Source organism: Haemaphysalis longicornis, unplaced genomic scaffold (assembly GCF_048455015.1).
Source record: "Haemaphysalis longicornis isolate Haplotype H1 unplaced genomic scaffold, Haemaphysalis longicornis Haplotype H1 scaffold_6, whole genome shotgun sequence".
Classification (NCBI taxonomy): domain Eukaryota; kingdom Metazoa; phylum Arthropoda; class Arachnida; order Ixodida; family Ixodidae; genus Haemaphysalis; species Haemaphysalis longicornis.
The window spans coordinates 65,752,388-65,773,908 of NW_027526407.1; the positions used below are offsets into that span (position 1 = coordinate 65,752,388).

The 21,521-nt window shown below is 46.7% G+C and overlaps 1 protein-coding gene across 1 annotated transcript in view; it reads right to left on the reverse strand.

Moving 5' to 3' along the window:
* Positions 1-21,521, reverse strand: part of LOC144142858 (serine/threonine-protein phosphatase 2A 56 kDa regulatory subunit epsilon isoform-like) — a 43,232-nt gene that overhangs the window by 13,646 nt on the left and 8,065 nt on the right. The window contains exons 2-6 of the mRNA XM_077674666.1: positions 8,496-8,692; positions 7,368-7,469; positions 5,176-5,268; positions 4,120-4,419; positions 206-259 (exon numbers count right to left, since the gene is read on the reverse strand). Coding sequence (XP_077530792.1) covers positions 206-259; positions 4,120-4,419; positions 5,176-5,268; positions 7,368-7,469; positions 8,496-8,692 — 746 coding nt within the window. The remainder of the gene's footprint in view (positions 1-205; positions 260-4,119; positions 4,420-5,175; positions 5,269-7,367; positions 7,470-8,495; positions 8,693-21,521) is intronic.

Genomic DNA, 21,521 nt, shown 5'->3' on the forward strand with positions numbered 1-21,521 from the left:
GAGATGAATGCGCACCATTTTTTGCCACAATATGATGATGTTTCGTGCAGTGTCCTGAACTTTGGTTGCGCGAGAAATGACTCTGCTCTAGCTGATGACCCTTTCGTGCAGGCAGGCAGGCTAATGCCGACTATGGAATGACAAACGAACAGATCAACGGTGCAATGAAAACAACGTCAGGAAAGAACACCGTGGTCCCACTCACTTGTTCTGTAAGCGTAGCGTCCTTTTCGAGAAATTGAACCACACAGTACGCCAGCTGCAGGGGTCAAGGGAGAAGACAGAGGGAGAGAGAGGTCAGAAACCACACAGAACTTGTCACAATAACGTTGACCGAACTACAAGAAGCATCAGGTAGCACTGACTACGTTCTCTCAACAAGTACCGTATTTGCACGATTGTAACGCGCAGGTAAGTTTACTCATGAAAATCTGAAAACATATAACCTTAAAAAAGAAAGAAAGAAAGAAAAAAAACATTTCCAACAGCTGGATAAGGTATGCCCAAATGAAGATAAGTGCACCAAAATTTACTCGTGTTGATGGACTGCCTTGGATTGGATTGAGCTGGATTTTGGGAGGAGTTTGTGCCTATGGCGATACCACTGGACGCTTTGAAGCAGATTTTAGGTTTGCGCCCGATTGTAACGCACACGGAAATTTGAAGGCTATTTTTTTTAGCGAAAAAGCGTGCGCGCTAGAATCGTGCAAATACGGTATGCGGTGTGCGAGTGCTCTGCATTTGAGCATCTACAACAGCTTTCGTTTCCGCACCCACACAAGGAGAACTTGCTCACAACTCTGGTTTATGCGGGCACCTTAACCTGTCACACCGCTAGCCTGAAAGAAACAGCCTTCACTTGAGGGCAATTCGCTGCAGGTGTGAACATCTACGTGTGGTTCACATGCGTGCATTGGCTACTAGTGACCTTCCTACGCACAGTCGAGTCTCAGTAATTGACCACCCTTAAAGGAGCCATGAAGACAAAATACAAGTTGGGTTTATTAGAAAGACTAAGTTAGTCCCGATAACAATGATACCAATATCATTGCAGTCGTCAAACAAATAACGGAGATATTAAAGAAAACGTGTAAAGCAGTCGCGACCACCTAGCCAATTTACCGCAACTTTCCTATGACGTTACGGAACCTTGTTTGTGCGACTGGCGGCCGTCTAACTGACCTGTCGCGACGACACATGACTGGACGACTGTACTGGGGCCTCTAGTTCCATTTGACCGCATCACTTGAATGCTAACGTGCTGTTAACGCACTGAAAATTGTGTTTTATTGTTGGCCCGTATGACGTCATTCTTGCTCATAAACGTCACTGTGGCGCAAAATTTGAAAGTTTTTAAATACTTCTTGCTTTTTCTTCGTTAAAAAAAACATCTTTTGTGGCTGTAATGAAGCTGAGTGAGATACTGAATCCTAGTTCTTTCAAATTAAACGAAGTTGTATTTTCTCTTCATGGCTCCTTTAACTCCATTCCTTTTTTGGCACAATTGCTATGGGTTCAAAGGTCGTATCTGCAAATATCAAACACACAGCGAACCAACTGCCAAGCAGGTATTTAAGCCACACACCCCACTAGCATTTTTTTTTTCTTTTGCAGTTTCTTCTCACAGCACTGAGCTGAACACCTGAGGCCGCACACAAGCAAAAGCTGCTTGTTGTTGTGCGGGTAGCTGTTGAATGCGTGTTACGAATGAACCACGAATAAACGCGGTAAACAAACTTTTTCATTGCTTAGTTTTTTTTTTTTTTGTTTCAATACACATATAAATGAAGCCTTTGCCGTCTCTTGTATGCCTGCTGCTATGGTAAATAGAAGCGGTCATGCAGGTAGAAAAATTCAGTTATTTTTCAGTAAAAATAGCCTTTTCACTCGTGTTGTCAGCCTTGTACCTTCCTTCGCGGAGAAAAAAAAAAAAAAAAGGAAAATAGCAGCAACGAAAATTGTGAAAAAAAATGCATTTCAATGTCTGTTGGTGACACGAAATATCTATCTCGTCGACCAGACCAGTGAGAACACCTACCACTGCAATTGCATTTGGCATGCAGAGCCATTTATTCGCCTTCTAAGTGGCTGCTTGCTGCAATTACCACCCCCAACACAAATTATTAAAAACGTAAAAAAACAGCAAAAGCAAAAACAATATGTGGAGAGCTGACAACCGGTCGACCACCATAGTAACAGAATGGCTAGTGGGAGGCGGGACTACAAGTAGGGGTAGACTCGATGAGGGATGAAATCAGAAAATTCGGATGCAAAGACTGGACTAAGGACACCGCAAGACAGGAATGGCTACAGAAGCAGGCGAGAAGCCTTCGTCGTCCTGCTGCTGCTGATGACAAATAAAAGCCCCTCTTTGCGGCGTCCCTGCCGGACATTTAAATTCCGCAGTACTGTGGTGCGGCAGCCATAGGCCCCTTCCGCGGCCGGCTGAAGACAGCTTTATGTCATCTAGTCCCTCACTGTGCTCGAGTATACATGTACATTTTTCTCGACTTGACTCTCAAAGGAGAATTCTGAGAAACTCAATTTTTCTGCTCAGAAGCGTCAGAGTATGGACATGAGCACCGGGAAGTAGCGGTAAAACAAGGTCCAGAACTCCGGCAGTTTATGATACCACAGAGTCCGTTAGACCTAACCAGCCATGCGGTGACGGCAACAGCTTTGGAGACATTGATGCTGCATTCCAATTTGCCAATGCTGCTCAAAAGAAGATTGCTTTCTTTGAGCGAGGAAAGGTCCGAAAGACGTGTGCGATGCAATGACGACGTTAGTGCCCCATGGATGCGAGTGCTAGTTGCCCACCCAGGAGTCGATTGATAGGCAACTTGCGCGTCAAGGCGCGGGCAAGAGCTACAACATTGTTAGCCCATACGAAAGCTCCTCATTGAACGTGTGCTACAGGCATTGGGCAACCGTCACGTTCCTGCGAGATTCTCAGCCTGCCAAAAAGACCTCCAGCAGAATCGGGAACAAGGCGCATGGCACTGCTCTCGAAAAGGACGTTGACATAGAAGAAAGTCAGCAGAGGTGATACGCCGGTAATGCCTGATGGTACATGGCCAAAAGAGGGCACAATTGTGGCCTAGAGTGCTATAAAAATCCTGCGATTGTATCCCAAAAGCCAGGTTTGCATCCTGCACTGCTGTGGAGATGGATACTGCCCCAGCCATTCTCCTAGAGTTAAACAGGAGGCACACAACCTTTGAACGAGTTCTGGAGGCTATGGGAATGTTCCTGTTGGAGGAGCACCTCACTCCCAATCTACCAAGTCCTACTGACACAGCACGGTCACAGAGCCTTTTCTGGAGCATAAAGTTTCATGCTAATATATGTGAGGCAAGTTCCACTTGTTCTTGGCATTGCTCATGCACAGGCTGAAAAGTTGCCTGGGGCTTTGAAAAAGCAACTATTCTGTTGTAAAACAGTATTTAAATATGACGATTTGTGATAAAAATGGAGTTTCAAAAAGATTTACTTGTCAATTACTTGTCAAGAATTATTCAGAAGCTTTATGCTGGATGAACAAGAAAAAAAAAAAAAAAAGTCCCATTCTTTGTTGATTTTGGTTTCAAGAGTTGAAAAAAAAAAAAAAAAAAAAAAAAGCTATTTGGCTAGCTTAGCCAAGTAGGCGAGGAACGTCGCTAGCTGCAATGAAACAGCCAGTTTGTGGTTTGTGGTGCGGTTCAGCGGAGCTAGCACTGCGGCTTAGTCTAGAGGGTGAGCTAGGTCACCGTAACAACGCTGAACTCATCCAGGCAGTGCAGAACTCGTCTCTCAAGTGCAGCATGTGCACTTACCGTTTCGATTTGCTAGAAATGAAGAGTGCCGGATGAGTTCACGGCTTTTCCTGCCCTCCTGAGAAGGGAGGTGCAGAAGCCGACGAAAAAAGTGCAGGCCAAATCGAAGAGACCTCATGTACAACTATTCACACACACACACACAAACACACACGTAGAAATGAACAGCGAAGGGGAAAGAAGCCGCCCTGGGGAGTACCTGCGCGTGGTAGGGCGCCCAAGCACTTGGGCTTGTGCAGGGGGGCACACACAAACACACGTATAAATGAACAGCGAAGGGAAAAGAAGCCGCCCTGGGGAGTACCTGCGCGTGGTAGAGGCCCAAGCACTTGGGCTTGTGCAGGGGGATGAGCACCTTGACCAGGAACTGCTTGTGCTCAGCCTTGAGGGGCAGTGCAAAACCGTTGATGATAGAGCCCAGGATCTCCAGCAGCTCCCCGACCCCGTTGAAGTGCTCTGTCTCGTAGATGAACCTCAGGAAGATGTTGTTGATCTGCTTCCTGATGAACGCCCGCAGGCCCAGGAACTTGCCGTAGATGCGGTGAAGCACCGTCTTGAGAAAGTCCCGCTCCCGCGGGTCCTCCGAGTCGAACAGCTCCAGCAGCTGAGGCCGAGGGGGCAAGGAACGGAATCAGAAACACGCGCACTGACTGTTTCAGCCTGCGCCACAACACCTCAACCAGCTCCACACTCCAAAAAAGCGAATGCTTCAAGCTAACAAACTATCTAGCAAGATCCCACAAATCGTTGTGTTCCACAATGGTCTTTGCCGAAACTCCAGCGGCCAAATTCAGACAAAGAATTGAGGGGTTTATATATATATAGGTTGTATTCACGTATTCACTGGTGAGGCACGCATGCAGGCAACCATGTGAGTGAGTTGTCACTGGTTACGTCGGGCTCCGCGGAATGACGGTACTTGTCCGTGCTAAGCACATGATGTGTGTTGGACGTCCCAAACTCTACCCCACCGAACGTGAAGTAATGCCTCTACTTTAATGTGACTGCGATTAATAAGGTTTCTGTTGAGACCACTGTTGAGAATTGGGTTGAAATGGAGCAGACGACACACGCCGGTGTTTTTTTTTTTTCTGCGGCGTGCAGGCGCAGTGGCACAAGCCGCGCCATATCAGTGGTGCTTCGGCCATGTCCTTGGCCATTTGCCAGTATTGCCGGGCGAAGAAATTGACAGCTAAACTTTCAGTATAGAAAAAAAGTTTCCTTCATGCAAAGATGCCATCAATTACCGCACAGAAAGCAACGCAGGGAATGAAATAAAATTGGTGGAACACCTCTGGGGAAAAACTAAAGTTGCGTGCACTGACCCGAAGCACAACTGGGGAAACGGGTCCAGTCTCACCTGTAAAACAAACTTCTGGTCTATGACCCTCTTCCCGTGTGCTGGCTGGAAGTCGGGAGACTCCAGGAACCGCAAGAAAAACTCGTACACAAGCTGCAGTGGGACAAGAAAGCAAGCAAGGAAGAAGAAACGTACGCTCATCAGACCCACCACAGTCCTTCCTATTAAAGGAGCACTGACACCAATTTTCGGCGTTAATATTATTGCACAGTTCGCTTCCTTCACTCAACAGAATACCCTGGCTGAAATATGAGCGGCCTGCGACGCGAATAACATAGTTCAATTGGATCGCATTTATCGCGCCAACGGAGCAGCGCGCGGAGCGGCACTCAGCAAATGGACATCAGCGTGACATCACTCCAGGAGAGGAAAAAGAAGTGACGCGACAGCGCTCGTCAAAAACTCGTGACGTCACTTCACGCGTGCGGCCCAACAAACGGCGAGCGGGCGGAACGCCCTCTCAAGCGGGCGCCGGTGACGTCCGCACAAAGCGGTGAGGTCAAACCGGGAGGCTGTCATATGCGCCGTTCGGGATGAAAGCGCGGGAATTTGAAACAAACGATTTTCAGGCCGTTCAACGTAATTAACTATCGCGCGCTGAAGTATTTGAAGTGCTGTTTCAGGTTCGCCAGACCATTAAGCATCGATAAAAGCGATAAAAGTGTAACATAAAATTTTCGTGTCAGTGCTCCTTTAAAGTGTGCAAACGCATTTAACAATTCTTCTCCTAAAACTTCTCTGGTTCACGATGAACCTCTAGTCCTTCCTTCGCTCACTCATTCTTCGATATGAATGAATAGAAGAATGAACAAAAAAACTCCCCCTTCTGATCTACAAACATCTCCTTTGAAGGGATATGTGCCAAACTGACTAACAATGTGCTTGTGCCCAACTAAACCAATACACTGTGCCCCCCCCCCTGCACTTTGGTATGAATACTTTAGCAACCGAACTCCAATTTTAAATTTGCACCAATAAATGGCATTTACCAAAAGACAATGTCACCAGTTTGATCACACAGGGCCACAGTGAAATGCCATAAGGCTCTATGGTCAAAGTGTAACATTACCTGCTCACTAAGGCCCTAAAATAATAATAATAATAAATAACAAAAAAACAGGAGTTTTTAGTTGCCCCAAGTGAACCTACCCAAAGGCAAAGTTTCCCGAACAAGCATTACGGTGTCACCAAGACTTACCAACCAATCATGCTACTAGTGATAACATACAATTATCCCCCCCCCCCCCTCCTCCAATTGCACTCACCTATATTTGCCACTCCCATGACTACACCACAGGTAATTCAACAGCTTTAGGACTTCTCGTTTCAGAAATGGGCACTCCGAATCGCACTTGACGGGTCGCTCACTGTGGATGTATATTACCAAGCACTTCAGTGGTGTGACCAACATTCGGTACTCAAAGGCCAAATTTCACCTCGACCAAATTTATTTTTAATAGGTAGTAAGTAATCAGCTGGGACACAACTGGTAGCCCCCTGAAACGCCTCGTTAATCAGTCAAAAGCGTTTAAAAAAGCTCCACCGCAGCCCTTACTGCACTTGCCGGCGGCTCACGTAAACAGCCATGACGCGCCTGTGACACTCCAACCAATGGGGGCTTCTTCCTCTAGCAAGCCATGCAGCTGAAAAACCGGCCGAGCTCTGCTGCGCACGCTTCACCCATTTGCTACCCCGCACGCGCGTAGAGCTTGCACGCAGGCTTGCTCCCGAGCTGCTGACCGTCTGGCTGCTCGCTGGACGGCTGCAACGTCACTGCAATGGCCACGCTCTCCTCGATTTCGGTTTCAAAATCGCCGATTTTCGCTGACTGCTTGCAGCGTCCACGTGCACATTTCAGTTGTTGGGATTTTGCATGTTGCTTTGTTTTTCAGCAGACTATACAGAAATAGTGTTCTCAAGAGGTCGAAACTTTGGGTGCAGTTGGCCTTTAACACTTTATCATCAAGTGAACGTTACATGATGCAGCAGCAGCAAGTTTAAACTGGTGTATCCAAGATGAGTGATAGATGGTGCACGCCAGTAATGACTTACAAGCCTACCGTCACTCAGTATTTGTACATCGCCCTAACTAGTTCTTTAGCTACGTTTGGGCGATCCTCTTTTCCCAATCCCCACACTGCATGCGTGAGTGTCCACCTTGAAAGACAAGAGCCACCTTCCTACTTGCTCACCTGCAAATGTGGCCAAGAGGCCTCTAACGTTGGGTCGTCTTCCTCTGGATCAAAGTCTGGGTTTTCACTTGGAGGTAGTGTCCGGAAGAGGTTCGCCGAGATCTGCACACACGCACAGAGACATCAAAGAATGACCGACTCTCTCTCTCTCCGCCATGAGGTGCATGCAGTCCAGCACACGATACCAGCTGTTATTCACTCAAGCATACACAGATGAGCGAGAAAAACGTTTCGCGGTTAACTAACAAATCAATTTGCATGCACTCAACAATCCCCAAAACAAGGTGCCAAGATAATAGTGACTGCATCCAATAGCAGTAACAACAATAAAAAAAAAAAAGAGTCGCAAATAGGCAAGATGAATTTTTCTATCTCATTTTTTTTGTGTGTGTGTGTGCGCGAACACAACAGTTCACAGCCCAATGCAACGGTGATACTGGAGCATGTGAATATCCCTTGAACTTTGTTTCCTTGTTTTTAAGCGAAGCAAACTCAGCATTTCCTACCGCTGTACACTGTTTCAACTGTAAAAACGACGTTATGGACAACCGGCATCACTTAATGGTTTCTCCAACTACACTTGGGAACAAGTTAAGAATGGCAATAGCTCATGTATGGCATTGCTCTGCCCAAGTGACGCACCCGGATGCCAACGGGCACCCGCGCTTTGAAATGAGATTGCTATGAATGTGTGATATCGTCTGCCATTACTGACGTACGGGGTTTGTCGTCCCTGCAATGGTTTATAAACATACTAAGTCCACAAAATGAGGGAAACGGCTCGTCCCCTGTTCAAAATATTCCCATTAACGCACTACTTGCGCCGCGCAGAGTAACATCCGGCTGCAATGATGAGGCACAGAGGCAACTTAGTTGCAACCGAGTATAGAACATTCCCTTCTCTCCATTGCCAGCACCTGTCGAACAAAGGCTTTTAATAAAGGCTAAAAGCATTCCGTGAATAAATAGAACAATTTAATGTGGCTAAGAACAACACTAATAAACACAAAACGATCGCAAAAAAAAAGGGGGGAGCAAAAATATTGATTTTATAATAAACAAATAGTAATAAAAAAACCCAGCCTCCTATCGCCACAATCGCAACCCGGCACTGCCAACAGTAAGTACCATGCGAATGATCTCCGGGTAGACAGGCTCTGTGAGCACCCCGCGTCCCGCGGTGACGTAGTCCACCAGCTCGTTGAGGGTGGCCCGCTTGACCTCCTTGCCCTTGATGTCCGCCACGGGGTCCATGAAGTCAAACACCACGCTGCACTGGCGCAGCTTGCGGATCAGAAGCTCCTCCTGCTCCCCTGGCCCCACGTCTGCGAGGAGGAGGAGGAGGGGGAGCGTTAGGGAGTGGGGAGGAGGAGGAGGGCACCGAGTCGGCACACTCAAGACTCGCACAAGGAGGCTGCCTGACATGGCGAACGGCGCCTCAGATAACGCATCTTTACCATTCAAAGGGCCCTGAAACAGCCGATGGGTGAGGAGGGGGAGCATTAGGGAGTGGGGAGGGGACCAAGGAGGAGGGCACCAAGCCGGCACTCGAGACTTGTGTAAGGCCGTCCGACATAGTGGATGGCCTCAGAAAATAACCCAGCATCTTCACCGTTCAAAGGGCCCTGAAACAGCTATGGGTGAGGAGGAGGAGCATTAGGAAGTGCAAGGGGACCAAGCCAGCACTCAAGACTCGTATAAAGCCATCCGACATAGCGTACACCATAGCGGATGGCCTCAGATAACCCAGCATCATTACCGTTCAAAGGGCCCTGAAACAGCCTACGTCAACGGTTTAGAACCAGCAACGCATTGCGTAGCGGAGTGCGCCAGTGAATGCTGCAACTACAAACGGGCAACAAACCCACACAGCCAAGGTGAAAAAGAAAAGAGAAAAAAATAAAAATAAAACATTTCGTCTTGGCCTTGGCTTAATATACAAGAATCAAACTGACCTTTTGGCAACAAGACCCCTCAGATGTTACACGAGTAGCTGCCAACACCTCGCTGCACTAACGCTTGCTACACCATTGGGGTCTACTTTTATGTCTCCAATTTTCTTCCGATCAAAAACAAATAATAGTAATAATAATAAAAATAATAAAAAACAATAAGGTACTTCGATGCAAAGTGAAAAACCTTAGAGTGGTGCGCTTCCAAAGCCATTCGCACCATCTGAATGCAGCTAGAGCAGTTCCTCACCTTTCCGCCCCCACTCCACCATAAACGCGTTCAAACAAATCCGTTTATAACACCTCATTCAAGATCATTTATGAAAATTAATCAATGCCCTTCCAAAGCTACTGCAACGACATGCTACTGGACAGCAGCACAGTTGTTAAAACCCTTGCAGTAGGATTCGCCCCGAAAGAAAATGTGGCATATGCGACTCCCATCGCTGAACTTTTTGTTGATTTACGGCCTAGCCACCAAAGAAAAAGCTATGGGCAGTACTCAAATTGCACTCACACGTTTTCGTTCTTGCTGGCATTTAGTGGCAGAACTCGAATGAGCAGACGAAGAGGAGACAGCCTCGCCATAAAATGGGGCACAGTGCACAATTCATTTCCAGCAATCGATGATCCCAAAGTAACCGAATCCCGAATGTTCCACTTCAAAAAGTAACTTAAGCACTGAGACCAAAAGACGTAAACACGAGTAACACAGACTCAGTAGCGCGCACTCAGTAACCTGTAATGCATTATGCACGTGCCGTCGGAGCAACACACACAACGCCACTGCACCAAGGGCACACACTGATCGGCGCCCGATCGGTATTGCAATGCAATGTTTCCTGCACTGCTTAAGCCAGTCGCAACGTCACAATGCCTGTCCACAAACCCACCAGGCTATGCTACTGTACGCTTTCGTGATGAGCAGTAAAGCGGCTTGCTACTGACACAGCTGAGAAAAAATGAAGCCCACAGAAAAACCGTTGTGATAACGAGGCGATAACATTAGTTCCCGAGACCCCATGCTGGTTATTCAACGACAGAGAAGCAAACACATAAAGAAAAGAAACGCACAAGGTAGAGAAAAAAGATGAGGCTCAGGTTTGACGCAACGTGGAAAACTGGGCCTGTTGGTTCATGATTTAGGGATTAAAAACCAGCCAAGAAGATGGAGACACAATGAAAGAAACGGACAGGACAAGCATCGTCCTGTCTGTTTCTTTCATTGTGTCTCCGTCTTCTTGGCTGGTTTTTAATCTCAGGTTTGAGTCCGACATTGCGATGTTTTTTTTTTTTTTGCTTTCCGAATTTTTCGGTCATCGTTATCTTCTTAATACTTCTTTTTTACTATGTTTTTTTTACTATATCAAGAGACCGACGCACAGGACTTCTAGAATGGGTTGAATTACGTTTAATATAGGTTGTGTTCTGTGTCATTGGGCTGGGTTAGATAAGGTTTGCTGCAGTTGGGCTGGATTTGGGTATGTTAGGCTACGTTGGGACGTAATATTATTCAGCAAATATTACGCCAGCTAGCCTTTATGGAAACTGCAGTGTGAATCTCACGGCTGCCGTGAGATTATACGTAGCCCTAATTTTTGACCCAATGTGCACCAACTTGCACAACAATGTGTTCTACTATCGAATGCTACGGACTCAAGCTGCGGACCTTAAAAGGCAAGAGAGGAGGAACCAGGGTTGTTGCAATGGACAGAAAACACTGGGAAGCAATCTGATCTCACCATTTTCAACAATCCGGCAGCACAAATGTGGAAGAATGTCTGCGGACAATTTTCGGTGGAACCCAGCTTTGTCAATTATTGAAATCCTCACATCACGCGATCTTTCGCATTCTCAACGTTACGTCCTTCACCTCGAGAGTGCGCGAAATGCGCTAGACATAAGAGACGGAGAGGCACAAAGCGAAAGTAGAGTCGATCCTCGGCCAATCCCCCTTTCTTGGCACGTGCCACCCTGTGCAAGTAGGCTACTTACACCAAAATTTGAGACTTCTCCATTTAACGTTCCACAAATAGCCTATAAACCTTTCGTTACACTGCAACTAGAATTCACTCCTCTCACTTGGTTCCTCTATCAGAATTACTTGAAGGGACACTGAAGATAAAACCAAAGTTGGTCTAAATTGATAGATTGCCATCCACAGAAAAAGAATCGACCTGTCTCTGAGTTAGTACCTTGAAAATAATCTCGTAAATAAAAAAAAATGAAGCTATCAGCCGCCCCGCAGAGATGATGTCAACGGCAACTGAGCGGATGTGACGAACAACAGAACGGGAACCGCACACACAAGCTCTCAAAGAAACACAAAATTTTTGCACGTTCTTTATAAGTCAAACAATTATAAATATACAGGTATAATTCAAGCTGTGCCAACATTCGCAAGCTGCTTAGCCGCAGCCCCCATGGCGGTTGCGACGGTTATTGTAGGTTCGGCGAAGTCGCATGTAAGTTACCTCCCTGTTTACATAATGGCGGCAAGTAGCGTGTCAGCCTTCCATGGTTTCGCACTTCTGCGGACAGTAATTTGTGTCTGATAGAGCAAGGTTTTTGCTCCCTCCTGCAGCGCTGTCAGTCAGCCTGAACAAAGTTTTGCGCCCAGGCCGGGTGAAAAAATTATTAAACTAGATTATTAAACTAAATTATTAAACAATAAATTGAACTAGAATTGCAAACCTTAACCCCCCCCCCCCCCCCCCAAAACACTCTTTCAACTTATTTTCAAAATAAGATATGTTTGTAGAGCGCAGCGAAGAGTGTCCATTAGTTAAACTTGTGGCTGTGAAGTTCCTGAGGTACTGATCTACGCCCATTACATAATGTAAAAACTCGCCCCAACAATTTTATCCCTTTCACAGACCGGGCATGTTTGTGGGCACAAGTGAAGTCATGGAAGCCATGTAGCGGCTTTTGGCCGGCTTCAGTTCCTTCGCGGCAACAAATGCATTCGATAGCCTTAAAGAAATTCACATTAGATGAAATAATAGGCCTCTTTTATTTGATATGAGCCTATTTCCCAGGCAAAGTGACGGACTCTGATATCGCTTTCTTGCAACCTGCCTCCTTCAGCTGTTCATTTCGGAGTTTTACGCTCATGGGTCCGCATACGTTATCAGCTTTTTCGCACCTTCAGCACACGTTTCAACACACCACGAGGAGTTATCTGCTTGGCGGGCGCACTATAAAATTCGATAAAAGTGTGTTACAGCCTTTCACACAATGGGTTTGGTTGAGCCACCCCGAGATAACTTGGGTAGTTTCGGTAACGCTAGGATTCTAAATACCCTCAGTTTATTGTGAGGCCGTATTCGACGATTTTGTACACACATCTCATTCTTTCTTTACCTGAAAAACAGTAAAAAATAATGGGTGCGCAGACACTGAGGTAACCGCTTGCAAACCTAAAAATGCTGAAATGCTGAACATGCCATGCAATATGCGACCTGTTTGCTTGCATGTACAGCAGAGTTTATGAGCTGTATGCAAATAAAAATTAAAGCTGTTGCACTCAATGTGAAAGCTGTCGGAAGTGAACAGCAGTGATTCGCCATAATGGGCTCTAGCGCCGTTATCCTGCACTGCCACTTTTTTTTCACTACGTAATATCACAAAACCCAACCCAACGAGCGTTCCTAACTAAATGAACGCGGACGCTGCCGGTTAATTACGTATATTTTGCCTCAAATGTACCTACCATTTTCTTTGCGCTAAACTACGGGGACAAGCACCAGCGGTTTATGAGTTTCGAATGCTTTTGACTATACATAATCATAAGCGCTTGGCTTTTGAAGCTTCTGTGGGACGCCCTGACGACGGAACGCCGTGTGGCTCTACTTTGGTCCAGTGAGTGAGCTATGATGACAAGGCGAGCCCTTTAAGTGCTCTGCACTTAAAAGAGGGTGCTGTACGCTCGTAAAAAGCACAAAAATGTTCAAGTAGTTAACACCCCCCCCCACCCACTGTTAAAGCACGAAGAGCTTAGAAAATCAACTTGAACTTTAATTTGCCAACACCACAACAATAGCAAGCACTTTTACTGTGCTGAATAAACCCAGCGTCAGCGGCCAGCAACGCCAATTTAGCTGCTTTGCCGGCCTAAATACTGCAGTCGTTGCTGGCAGCCAACCATAAAGGCATCAAAGGGCGCCTAACGCGGAAGCCTAAACAAACCTCAGTTTAGCTGCCAAGAATGCTGAAACCAGCCAAGTACTTCACAGAGGGGCTAATGTACGTGGGTTTCGCATTGCAAGTTGTGCAAGTTGGTGATGCCTCCTGGGAAGAAGCATGAAAAAGACGACCACATAGCGCTCCGTCCTGTGTGTTCTTTTCTACGTAGTCAACTTCTGCGCACTTCTTCCTAGGGCATTGTAACGTTAATGAAATTGGGGCTACAATCATCGGGTAGTAGCCGCAGACAATCGTGTTGCTGGTGCTTGAATACAGATGGTGGGAATGTTCTTATATTTTTATGTCATGCCATTCTTGCCTTAGACAAGTGACTATGAACCGTGGGTGTGCGAGAGGTGTTATACTAGCCATTAAACAGGTCTGCATCTACGCACGACACTGATGTGACAATTGTCAGCTAGCTCCGATGATTAGAAGAATTGTCTCCGCCGAGAAACGAAAACGGTCGACTACGAAGCACTCAGCCACTCGACACCACCAAAGACCTTCTGAATTCTCAAAACCTAGTTTCTCCTATTCGATGTTCATTTGAGCCATGACCTAGCTAACACAATTTCCCTCACCGCGTTACAGTGCACGAAATTGTACACTTCATAATGAAGTGCCAGCAATAATTAGCTTCTATGCATCGCTGTTAATTCATTAAAAGTAACAGCAACGAAGAGACACCACCACACCCCACATCCTGCCTCACCCAACGGAAGACCCGACAAGGCTGTTAACCTTGAACCCCCCCCTCCCCCAGTCCAGGTGCCAAAAACAATCCCATCATCACGTTACGTCACTCCCAACGTAAAAGCACTCGCCGCCTCAGGGATTACGCGCTTGCACAAAGAGAAATACAAAACGCCAGCCAACGGCACGTGCTATCAGCCGATGCTCACTATCGACAGCGAAAGGGTCTTTACGACACACTTCCTTTTCCGGCGGTACACACTCTCCCTTCTTTACCGAACGGCCGCGCAGAGGGCGAGGCGACACGCTCCACCCGTCCCCTCGCCAAGGCCGGGAGGGGCGTTGGAGTGTGCGTTCCCAACAGGAGCCCAAGCACGGCGTGCGTATTGTGACCGCTGAGGCGTGCGCCACTGTCAGCGGCCGTCAGGCACGGCCGAAAAGGAAGCGGAATTGTCACCGGCGGCGACGACACAGGAAGATGCGCTTGTGCAGGCAGGCAGGCAGGCAGCCGAAGGGAACGCACGCCGACGTGGTGGGGGATGCGTCTCAGTGGCGGGCGTGTTCCTTGCACGCTCGTGCGGAGATGTACACTTAAACGAGAAGGATTCGGTGGGGGAGGCGGCGCTGGCTCGTGCAGGAAACGGGCGGTTAAACGCAATTGGAGGACTATTGGCGCGATGTCAACAGAGAGACCGCGCACCTCTGAGAGAAAAGAAGTGCAGGAACCTTATGCGAGACGGGGCTGAATGAGGGTCACGCAGGAAAGAGTAGACTGCAAGATGATTAAACTGAAAGCTTCCGACACACCTCTCAGGCGGCATACATGCCATCTCCTATATGACTTACACAGCGGCCCAGTTATGTTGCATTCAGATTGAAACTTTTTCCTAAAACACAAGAAGGACAAATTAAGAGGGGAAAAAAAAATTAAAACCGTTCCGCTCTGTGTGAAAGCTGTCGGAAGTGCAGAGCAGTGATTTGCCATAACGGGCTGTAGCACCGTTATCCGCTCACTGCTACCACCCAATGCAATTCAAATTTCCCGCCTTCGCAGTGCTTGCGCACCCCCTGCCTGAATCTGCGCCCGCGGGAGTTCTGTTCTTTTTGTGCTTGCTTTTCCTCCCACACGTGCCGGCGTTGCACTGCCACTTTTTCCCGCCTACTATCATAGAAACCAAACCAACGAGCATTCCTAACTAAATGTATGCGGGCGCTGCCGGCTAATTACGCATATTTTGCCTCAAATGTACCTGCAGTTTTCTTTGCACTGAACAACGGGGGGATACATGACAAGCGCCAGCGGTTCACAAGTTTCGAATGCTTATGACTATATAAACCGCTTGGCTTGCCTCTGTGGGACACCGCGACGACAACGGCTACGACGGAATGCCGGCTCTGCTTGGTTCCAGTGAGCGAGCTACGACGACATAGCACGTCCCTAAAGTGCTCTGCACTTAAAATCCAAATTTGTGGGTTTGCGAGCCAGAGCTACACCTTGGATAGTGAGGCGTGCTGTAGTGGAGGGCTCCAGATTGGTTTCGACGACATGGGGATCCTAATGTGTTCCGAAATCTCAACACACAAGCGTTCTTGCTTTTCACCTTCACCTTCACGCGGGGATCGAACCCACGTCCTTGGGCTCAGCAACACAACACTTCAGCCACTGAGCCGCTGTGGTGGGTGTTGGCGAATTACAAACAGGTCCACGTCAACCTGTCTGACCTTTCGCTCTATGCAAGCAAGCGCCTCAGCCGAGAACACCAAATTAAAAAGACGGCAGCCAAGTGGAGACCAAGTGAAAAACCAAGTGGAAACCCTTATGAAAGAGGAAATAGAAACACTGCAAAACCAGGAGGCTAAAACAATCCTTGCTCTATGAAGTAACAAGATTAGTCTGTGTAATTGTAAGTACAGCCGCGGCCTTCTATTGGGAGACTCTAGAGGCATGTACAGGTTCACTGATTCAGTAAGAAACAACAACAACAAAAACTTGCATAGCACACAGCAGAACTTATTATGGGACATAATGTACAGTGGGAGTCGTACCGAAACCTAAAAAACGACAAAAAGCTGGGTTTCACGTTACCTAAAAACAGACAATAGAAGGTTTTCAACTGCAAGATCGTGAAAACTGTATGAATTATCCCAAATTACATTAAACCATACTTAATGCCTAGTTCTGGAATAATTTCGTTTAAATATTTCGAACTTTCGTGAAAGGTTTTTTTTTTTGTTAGTTTGTCGGATTTACACCGATACACCTTGTTGAGGTAACCTTTTGAGGCGAGTTAAGTCTAGCCCTGCATGCATTTTTATGGAAAAATTTCTCACGTTTTGGGCTCTTGCTAAAGAGCTTCTTTCAAAATCCTCCAAATTGTCCGAAATTACGAAATCACTGTTTCGAAATCAACCGAAGTTTGCGGCGACCATTCCTGTGCCCAGGCTTTGTTTTGCTGCGAGACATCGCAAGCACACCTGCTTCTTCCTTTCCCTGTAGTAATGGCTTGGCACTCCAAGCCCATTGCCCTAATGCTGGCGTAATAGTCTCGACAATAATTGGCACGCATCGCTTCCTTACAGCTCCGGGTCATGTTTACGCGCTTCTCTTCCTCGGGGCGCGTTGCTGGACACGCCTACCGCGTGTTGGCAAAGCCTACTCCACCTGCAAGCAGTAGTACTTTGGTTTGCAACCCAAAACATTTCCCGCCTTACGGCGGGAAACGCGAATGCTCGCTGAGCGGTTCAAGTGGGTTTCAAGAACACCTACTTGACACGCCAAATGCTCGGCGCGTCAAGTAGGTGTTCTTAGTTTTACGTTTTCTATCGAGTTAAAACGTTTATTAAAGCAAAACTGAGGCTGTTACCTCAATATATAAGGGCTACAGATCACAATAATGTGTGCAGGTTTTCTATTGCAGCAATGGTTTAGGAAACGGTGGTCACGTTGACGATAACGTGTTTACGATTAGGACACGACCCAATTTATTACCTACTTACGAGATCGAGTTGTTTACGGTTTTTAAGCGAAATTTCGGTTACCAAACGCATACAGACGCAGTTTCAATTCGTTTTTCTGATGGCTAATCTTAATGCGCGTCTCGCAAAGGTTTCATTGCGCAAATAAGGGTTTCGTTATTTATGTAAGACACTAGTTACATAAACTCCCGCAAATGATGTATCAAAGCAAAAAAAAAAAAAAAATACCGGCTGCACTGACAAGCTGGTGAGAAACGCAGCGGTTTTGTCGTGCCATAAGCTATAACGTCACTTCGTAATCCACGTTTGCTTGGAGGCAAGTACTCAGGTACGATGACACCAAATTCTTTCAGTCTGAACAGCGCCGCACAATAACAAAAGTGGAAGGTGGAAATTTTCCAGTACGGCCTACAGACCTCGAACGTCATCAATGCCGCATATTCCTTTTACTTCATTCCCTAGCTGAACTCCATCATAAGTACCACGGCCTAGGAATTATCAATGACAATGGCTTTATTCCCAAACAGCACAGTATAGAAGTCACACTACATGCGTTTATAGGGTCAACAGATCACATAATAGACGCCCCTCTTTACCCTGTTCAGTTTTTATTTTATTCAATTTTCGGGCCAATTACTCTGGGCTCTGCTCTGCAAACCCCTCCCATCTTACATTATCCAAGCTCTTCACTTTTTGTGATAATTAAATTCCCCACGCGTCATCCCAATTTCCAAGGCCCTTCATCCAGCACCATGCACAAACCTGCTTCAATTCTTTCACTCCAGCTCTAATCCCTTATCTCACTTGTAACTCCTGCTTTGCACCCAAAAAAGAAATCCACTGAGCGCCCACAATCCCTAACAAAGTAGACACGCGACAGCTGAAACAAATTCTACAACTGCCAACCAATTAGGCGATATGAACTAGCCCCAGCAGAGGCTTCATGCAAACATCAAAGCAGAACGAAAGATTACTCAACACTAAATGACAATAAGCTGTACTCTGCCACTTTCGAAGCCTGCAGTCCGCTTAAAATTGTCTCCACCACTCTTGGATATTGTCAGATTTTAACGAAAACCAATATTTCGAAAATAAATTTGTGACGCTTTTATCGCCCAACTCTATTCTACATCTCAGTTCGGAAAACTTCTTCGAGATGCCCCTCGCCAACCCAAAATGCTTCAAAAATAAACAACCTCACCGCCCTTTACAAGAATGAGTAGGATGTGCGCAAGAGCAGTTCATAACCTTGTGCGGAGCTGCATTCGTGCAAGCATTCGCGAGTCTCCCAAACTCCTACGTACTCGAGGCGCAACGTTTATTCCATTTTGAAAGCCGTCGCACCCAATTCAGAGAACAGCGACGGACGACGGGGGGTACACACACACACACGCATAGATAGACGGATAAATAAAGTGAGAGCTGAATTACCCACCCAGCACCTTCCCAATCCATCCAAAAGACGCCTCCTGGCCCATCAACGACGGCCGCCGAGAGTGGTCGCTTCCCAATCCGTCACGGCGCGTCAAATTTTCCGGCTGAAATTTATTTATGTTCGCCGACCTTCCGTGCGCCGGCGAGAGGCAAATGCAAAAAGGGGGGTGCACGGCGACGGGGGGCATTCGCCAAACGCGACGTGGCGACCGCGAAAACAAAAATAACAATCCTGCGCCGGTTGCCGCCACGCTTGCCACAGACTTGGGGAATGCTTCTATTTTTACGAAGCCCCCGCACACGCGGGCGAACACAGCTGAGCCACCACCGACAGCTGGCGTCCGACATGCTGAGCAAAGAAGAAGATGAAGAAACAAAAAAGGAGCTCTTTTTTCTCTTTTTCTTTTTACGAGACGAAAATTGAGGGTGAAGGAGGGGTGGAAAGGTGAAGAGAAAGATGCCAGAGCAGATAAACGTCAGAGACTGGTTCTTTTCCCGCGACCGGTCCTTCTGGCCTTTGCACGGAGTTTACGCTCCAGGGCGAACAAAACGGAATTTCCACTGCGATGTAACCGAGCGTCACGAGCTTCGGCGCTTACCCCAAAGAGAACCTAAGTATCTTCGATAGATTGTGCCACGTGATGAAAGTGCGTAACCGTGCCAAACATGTTATTTTAGCACCTATTAGCCGTTGCGCAGAGTTTATACTCGAAGGCCAACACAACTGCTCTACAACACAATCAATCGTCACGAGCTCCAATGCTTAATTAACCCTATGAGAAGCTAAATTTTTGATAGATTGCGCCCAGATCTTGCGTAATGAATGCGCATAACCAATCCAAATGTGTCTTTCCGAAAAACTCTGGCACATTTCCCCGAACTAAAACGAAGCGTAAAGGGGTTAAGTGGGGAGCAAAAACCATTGCGCTGCTGCGAGAGTATAAACCAGCACTGTTAATTCTCTCCGAACACGTATCTGCCTTGTCTTGTTAAATGTGTCCCCATCAAAGCATTCCAGTAACGCGTAATATGTGGCCACGCAAGCCAGGAAAAATTGCATACCAATAGGTTACATCCCCAACACGATCACGGTTTGGAGTACTGACACAAAATCCTTGCGTCAGATTTCTTTTGCCACTATTGTTAAGGGTGATAATTGTTTATTAGCGTGAAAGATGTCCGATTGCAGTGTAAATAATAATCAACAGCCTTTTATTTCTGCAAGTTTCAGTTTCAACAATTAATTGACCTGGCAGCCCAACGTTTTGAAAACACCGCCACAGCCCACAAAAGGTCAGGCCCCGCCCACACCATGTCAACAATACGGCTGCCAATCCGGCTGTCACGCAAGTGCTTACGTCAAAAGGCTCTGTTCTCTGCATTATGTCTCTGCTCTCAGCCTTCTCGCACATGCGAAGATAGAAACCGATTTGAAAAACAATACCCGAAACAGCTACAGTTCAAACTTTTTAGTATAGGATCTCCCCACCCACAAGATGCTATTCGTACATCATCTCTGCCCAAAAATTTTATGCCAATTATCCTTCATGCAAGTCCCAGATCCGCTTTTTGTAGCACACTGTTTTAACTCCACTTGAGAAAGAAATATAGAGCGATTTCGACGACAAGTGTTTACCCACTCACACCGTCGAACTAAAGACATGAGTTTGTAACTCTACCGTTGCATCATTGCGTTCCTTCCTCCTAGCAATTACTGGCAATTGTTCCCAATAGACAAACAAGCACTGCATGACACCACAAAAATGTGGAAATTAATCTCCTGGTTCGTTGCCGAAGTTAAAACTAACGGGAACATTTCCCCCCTGAGCTGAATGTGACATTCCCAACAAATGAACGGCGGACTGCTTCCCGAGACCCGCTGACAATGCGGCGAGCTCCTCCATTCAGTTTACAGACACATAAAGATAGGGGACGGCCCGTGGGGGCTTATCGAGTGGCTGCCACTACAACAGTGGCCTCCGAGTGCCTCGCTCGCTCGCTCGCGTGCGAGCTGTCGTCACCGTCGTTACGCCGTTACGACAGACATTGACACCGTGCTCCCGCCGATTGTGATGCAGCAATCTGCCCCCGACGCGTCCGCTCGACAGGCGCGCATTTTTTTCTGCCACCCTATCGAGTTTCCGATCGTTTGAAGAACCCTCTGAGGCAGAGGAATTCGGCCACTACAAAAACGGCAAGATACACACAGACAAAGAAGAGTAACAAAGGAATGACAAAGCGGAAACGTGTTCCGATCATTGAAATCACTGTTTCCCCACGAGAAAGAAAAAAGGTAGTTTTTTTAGCTCTCCCAACGAAGGAAATGGCAACACCGTTGTGTGTCGTACGTAGCACAGCAACTATTTTTTCGCCCATGTACAGACCACATGATCCGCCATGGACTACAAGCCCCGCAGGAGTGTCTTCCATAAGAAATCAGCACCAAGCACTCACAAATGGTCGTCCCGACTGAAATGCGTGGTTCTCTTTTTCCTCCTCTAAGAAATGTTCGACACAGATACGGCACACAACTTTTTAGCTGCAATTTTCATTATCATCATCAGCCTGTCTACGCCCACTGCAGGGCAAAGACCTCTCCCATAGATCTCCAACTATTCCGGTCCTGTTCTAACTGCGACCAATTTATCCCCACAAACTCCTTGATCTCATCCGCCCACCTAACTTTCTGCAATTTTAATATTTTAACATTCTAATTTTAATTAAAGCTAAATTAATTAAATTTAGTTTAATTTAATTAATTTAATAGTTACAATTTTAATACACCGACAATCCATATCTATTGATCTAAAGTACAGATAAATCTATATTTTATCTATTTTTAAAATATGCCATGGGTACTGCATTTCATCAAAGAACGAAAGAAAAAAAGGTGGGGGATGTGAACAACGAA